The sequence below is a fragment of the Myodes glareolus genome, chromosome 14, assembly GCF_982192425.1.
Source record: "Myodes glareolus chromosome 14, mMyoGla1.1, whole genome shotgun sequence".
Classification (NCBI taxonomy): domain Eukaryota; kingdom Metazoa; phylum Chordata; class Mammalia; order Rodentia; family Cricetidae; genus Myodes; species Myodes glareolus.
The window spans coordinates 1,348,631-1,354,630 of NC_142039.1; the positions used below are offsets into that span (position 1 = coordinate 1,348,631).

The 6,000-nt window shown below is 42.4% G+C and overlaps 1 protein-coding gene across 4 annotated transcripts in view; it reads left to right on the plus strand.

The window, feature by feature from the left end:
- Positions 1-5,044, plus strand: part of Odad2 (outer dynein arm docking complex subunit 2) — a 178,240-nt gene extending 173,196 nt beyond the window's left edge. For all 4 annotated transcript variants that reach the window (XM_087896312.1, XM_087896310.1, XM_087896311.1 and 1 more), the window contains one exon: positions 4,697-5,044. In XM_087896312.1, the coding sequence (XP_087752438.1) occupies positions 4,697-4,810 (114 nt within the window). In that variant the 3' untranslated portion in view covers positions 4,811-5,044. The remainder of the gene's footprint in view (positions 1-4,696) is intronic.
- The last annotated feature ends 956 nt before the right edge of the window (positions 5,045-6,000 follow it).

Here is a 6,000-nt window from a genome sequence, read left to right on the forward strand (position 1 = left end):
CCCGAGGTGTTTTTCCCCCCTCATAGTATTAAAAATGCCTTTATAGTTGGAAAAAGTCGATAGATCAAAAATACATATAGCAAAAAGAGCTATACGAACTCCATGTTCACTCATGCCCAATTTTCATCTGTTCTCCAAGGGAAACCCCTGCTTTTTAAGTATAATTATCACAAGAGATTGTAAACTGCCTTCTCCTGGCACTCTGTACTCATGATGTGAGAACAGGCACTGCTCTTTGTTAACGGTTGGCTCATCAAAACCAGGGCAAAGTTGCTAGCTTGTGGCTATTTATCTTAGCTTTAAAGCATTCCGCCAAGTGGGTTTGTTTGTGAAGCTCTTAGAAAAATGAAAACATAACCCAGAGGCCGATTCCAAACCAAGGCATGTAATGGGTCCACATTGTTCATATGGTGGCTTGGGGGAAGAACAGGTTCTTGCTCGGTCTGGAAAACAGTCTGGGCCCAGTCAGCTTGTCTCACACAGAAAGAAATGTTGTCACTGACAATAAAGTACAGTTAGGTTCCAGGAAAACAGTGGATTCAGACTGTACAGTAAACCAAACAGGTCCTTCGAGCGCCTCTTAGTTATCAATCAGGGCACTGCCTAGTGGCCTAGTGGTTAGGATGCGGCCCTCTCTCAAATACCAGCATGTTCATATCTTTAGTACAGAGAAAATTCTGAACTTGCCACTCTATACTCTTGTTTGAGAATGTTCCTAGCTTAGTAAAATGAACAGTGCAGGCTACTTTCATTGGTAAAGTCACAGTGTGCCTGGTACATAGCAACTGGGTAACTGATAAACCATTCACATTATGCAAACATTAGGTCACCTATAGATCTGGTGCCAGAGAGACATGCAAAGTAAATTTAAGGAAACACAACCCACCACATGAATCATGTTTTTTCTCGTTATCTCTGTTTTTTAGATAGTGTGTGTGCTTCGAAGCCAAAGGATAGCAACAGGTGTTGCCTTTAGGCACTGTCCACTTTGTTTTTGAGACAGAGCCTCTCACTGAGCTGGAACTTGTCAAATAGGAGTAAAGTCAGGTTGACTGAGTACTGAGCCCCAGGGATCCCGCTGTCCCTACCTCCCCAGTGCTGGGAGTACGTGTCCAACTCTTCAAAACACAAAGCATAAATAAACAAAAGACCCAGGTTCAGGTGACTGAGCTCAGATCCTTATGCAAGGCAAGCATTTTACTGCTCGAGCTATCCCAGTCTCGGTTAGACTTTTAAAACAGGAGTAGTTTATGAAGTTCTGTTGGCCAACTTTTAGCAAAAATATTAGTATGCATTCTTCCTGGATATAAAGCTAAGCGACATGTTTTGTGTAAGAAGTTAGGCAAACTGAATTGCCTAAAGAGAAGCAGTCACCCTGGTACATTGTTGGCTATAAGGAAAATTTACTCAGTGTCCCATGAAGGGTACTAGACATCTAACACCAAGTTTGTGAATGGGCAGATTCTCACCTTCCAAACCTTTTAAAGGAGCCTCACTCATAATGCATTGGTTTCTTTAGTGTGGAATTGTGTAACTGGTGTTCAGGGTTTGAAAAAAACACAGTTGATTCCTGAGAACCCGAAGGGGACTACAGACAACAGTGTGGGCTGAGGGAGGAGAAGCTAAATGTGTGTTTGATTCTGACAGGCATCAGATCAAGGGTTTCCTTTCCAAGGGAACTTGGCAAGAAAGCAACGGCAGATGCCCAGAGAAGCCTGGGTTGTGGGATTCGATAGCAGGATCCTGGAACAAGTGCTGAGAAGAGCCAGACTAACCTAAGGGCCAAAATTCCTTCTTTCTCTTTCCTCCCTAATCGACCAGGGCTAGCCTCCAGCAAAACAAGCAGTCCTGGAAGTGGGCGAAGTAATCACCAAATGAATACCATTTACAGAACTCTAGCTCTGGGCTGGGCACTGGGTGTGCTGAGCAAATGTGTTATCTTCAAAGTACCTGGTGGTCCAGTCCTGACTGGAAGTACAGTCTGCAAAGAAGCCAGATAACTAAGAAACAAATGAAAGTCCCTTTCCTCCCTTCCTCCCTCCTTCCTTCTCCTTCTTTCTTCCTTTCTTCCTCTTCCTTTCTTCCACCTTCCCTTCCTTCTTCCTCCTTCTACCTTTCTTCCTTCTTCCTTTCTTTCTTCCCCCTCCCTCCTTCCCTTTCTGGGTCCTAGGGCTCAAGCTCAGAACATCAGGCCTGGTGATAAATGCCTTTACCCTCTGAGTCATATAATCAACCCCAAACCACGTTAAAATGAAGATGAAAAGAACCATCAGGGAGAAAGAGGTCACAGACATGGAGCCTCTGATAGCAAAATATCCTAAAGAGAAGGAAGTGAATAAAGAATAGAAGTGTAACAAAGGCCTTGGAACATGGGACAGACCTGTGCCGTGACTGGAGCGGAGGCGGCAGCGCTGTGATGCGGCACTGCTCGGGCTTTAGTTTTAAAAACTGTTCCTGCGTCGTGGCTTCTGTGGAGTGTCAGAGCTCACCTAGGTCATATGTTGGACTGTGGCTGCTAGGTGGCATGGGAGATTGAAGAATGAAGACACGAAATAGACTCTGAAAAGCACGAGAAAGGGAACCGAGTAGTAAAAGGACAGGTTTAGCTTGCTAGGCAGTGGAAGAATCCCACCGTGGTTGGATTTACAGAAGATTTGTTTGTCTCATTGTTTATATACTACCTCCTGCCAGGCCTGGACACAACTGATCATTCTGGAGTCAAAGCTGGTTCTGTGAAAATTGTGGCTTTCCTGAGTGGCTGTCACGCCAGGAGGTTTAAGATGCTAATAAAAGACTGCAGAGCCTGCCCGTGGAGACTAAGCCAAAGAGCACGGACTACTGAAACTCAGAGGCCAGCATTCATAATGAAAACAAGCAACAGTTAGGGAACTGTCATGTCATAATGGAAGACTCTTCAGCCAGAGTTTGGGGCAGGTAGTTGTAAGTGTTGAAAAAAAGAGAACCAGAGTGTGACACAAGAAGTGGGGGGCTAAAGAGAATAAGGAACAGAGAAGCCAGATGGCCTTCAATACTCCAGTTTGATCCAGATGTCCTTATACACAATCTGTAAATTTTTTTTACATATTTTTAATTCTTACAAGGCATAAATCCACCTGGGTTGGTACTTATGGATGATGTGAGAGTACCACTTTTATTTTCTTTTTGGGTAACCAGTGTTTCTTGCACCATGTGATTGTATATAAATGGCCATAAATTAGTTCCTTCTTTGTTTCTCTTCCCCTTTTTCACTCCTTGTCTGCTCTGAAGTAAGCCAGACCCTTTAGCATCCACTCCTTGTAGTCCATAGTCTGAACACTGCCACAAAAGTAAATTTTCTGAAATACAGACATGACCATGTCACTCCCTAATTAAAACGATTAACTAATTTCTTTTGTGAGAATACAATCCAGAATCGTAGTGTGGCATAGGTAGCCCATCTCACAATGCTTCTGATAGAGTTATTTTTATTTCACATTTGTATTCCAGTACTTCTGTGTAGAAAATCTAGAATCCAATTAACTTTTAAAACATTTTACTGAGTCATATCTGCTAGCTTTAAGAAGTTCTAGTCCGTTTATTTGGCATTTACTTGGCATCTGATCTCTATATGCACTATGTTGACATCATAAATTTCCTTATGTGTTTACAGTCTAGCAGACAGAAAACAGGGACCTAATATCTATGAAAGGCTAAGAGCCCAAGTGTTGTAGACACTTGAATCAACTGCCTCAGCCCCAAGTGGCAGAAATGACTCTTTGCTTGATGGAAATCAGTTGTGGCTTTGTGGGATAGTTGTATGGATACACAAGAAAAAATACTTCTCTATAGTGAATAAAAGTTACAAAGTCATAGAAGAAGGTGAGAGGGCACTTTGAGTAGAGGACTGGTATCAGTTAAGGCAAGGCAAGTGGGGGAATGGGACCTTGCTGTCTACACAGAAGCAGGAGAAAGACGAATGGCTGGAAAGTCAGCTGGGGTAGAGCACACAAACTTCTTGGCATTGGGGGCAGTCTATTGAGGAACTGGGGGATTAGGAAATCACTCTCTTAGGTGAAACAAACTTTAAACTCAGGGATATTGAATATAAGAAGACGTGCCAGGTATCTAGAGATAATAGGCTGCTGGTTTGTGGAAAAGCTTGCCAGAGAGACACCAAAAGGAGATCTATTGCATGGAAGCGGTAAGAACAAGCGAGGAATTCCTGCCCTATGTAAGCCTGTGCATTCATCCAAATGGGGTTTCTCATACATGTGTTGCTTTTGCGTCTGTCTCTACGAGTGTGCATGCATGTGGGGTGAGTGTGCATATCTCTGTGTGTGGCTGCCAAGGGCAGAGAAGTATGTCTGCCATCCTGTTTCATTACTCTCAGCCTATTCCTTTGAAACAGGGTCTCCCGCTGAACCTGGAGATCACCATTTCAATGATGCTATTTGACTTGCAAGCTCCCACCTACCTCTGCTGCCCACTGCTGAGATTACAGGCACAAGAGACCATGCCTAGCTTTTACATGGGTTCTAGGGATCCACATTTGGGTCCTCATGATTACACAGTAAAAATTTTTACCCACAGAGCTGTCTACCTAGACCCTCTGTTGCTTCTTTAAAATACATGCTGTTTTAACTTATTTCTATAGCCCAGCTATGTCTTTGGATTAACGGTTTTATTCTTTTCTCTCCTCCCACTTGGTGTGTGACAGCTTCTATTGGATATGGTCGGGTCCCCAGACCAGGATCTCCAGGAAGCTGCTGCCGGCTGTATATCTAATATCCGCAGATTGGCTCTGGCTACAGAAAAGGCGAGATATACTTGAAACGTGAACACACACAAACTACCAAATAACAAGGTCATACCACTCCCTCTGCCAGGAAGACAGAGTCAAGAAGCATTTATCAACCAGTCCTTCAAACAGTCTAAACAAAAACCACATAGATTAAGACATAAATACTTTTCCTTTAAAATCACAAGAATCTTTTTCTTTTATTTAATGAAAAGTAAATATGTAATGAAATATAAAACCAATAAATTTGTGATAATTTTCCAAGAATTTGAGGGTAAATGTATACATTATTTATATAGTTAACTTCACTTTTGCATCGACAGTGATTTTAATAAAAACTATCTTTTCCCCAGTGTGAGGTTCCAGACGCACCCGTGAATGCCTTCAGAATGTCTCTTCTGTTAAACCGATCTGGCTGTCCTGTGCTTACAGCTCGGTCTGCTTGATCGCTTGCAAACCACAGGAGAGTTCTGAGGAGATGTGCTGATTTCACAAATGATTATTAAATAGAATTCAGTATTAAACAGCTGCTCTTAGCAAGAGCATTCTCAGGTCATCCCAAACTTCTCCTGTACCATCAAACACCCAAGACAATAATGTGCAACTGTCACCACATGGCTACACGCAAATCACAAGGACAAGGGGTCCTTTCACTTTGGGACACACCGAGTGTAAACAACGATATGTTTCATCTTCCTCAGAGCGAGTCACCGATGCTTTTATTGAGATTAATTTATGCTGATGTAAGAACAATATTACTGCATATCCAGTCACTCTGAATTTCTGAACTGATTTCTAGCACATGAAGTACTTTTTAAAAAGTAGCTACAAAGGATTAGTCGCCCTCTATCAGGTTAAGAAACATTAGAACACACTTTTAAAAATCGCATATGTAACCTCTGTGTTCTGAAATGTTTGGGAACTAACTGTCCCAACCATCTAATGCTCACCAGAAAAACAGCTTCGTATGTGTCAGCTCGAAGAGCCAAGGATCTCCCTCAGAGAATGCTTTAGCGAGTGGGCAAGGTCGTTTTATTGAAGAAATACTAGACACCGTATATGTCATCCTTTGGAGAAAAGCATAAATTTAACTGAATTCAATGTAAATAATTTGTACAAAATGAAAAAAGCCTGTGCGAGATGAGAATTAGCCCGACGGCTGAGGTTCCAGCAAAAAGGTCAGTGCTTCTGGGATTTCTAAAGTCTCATAAAACACCCATTTT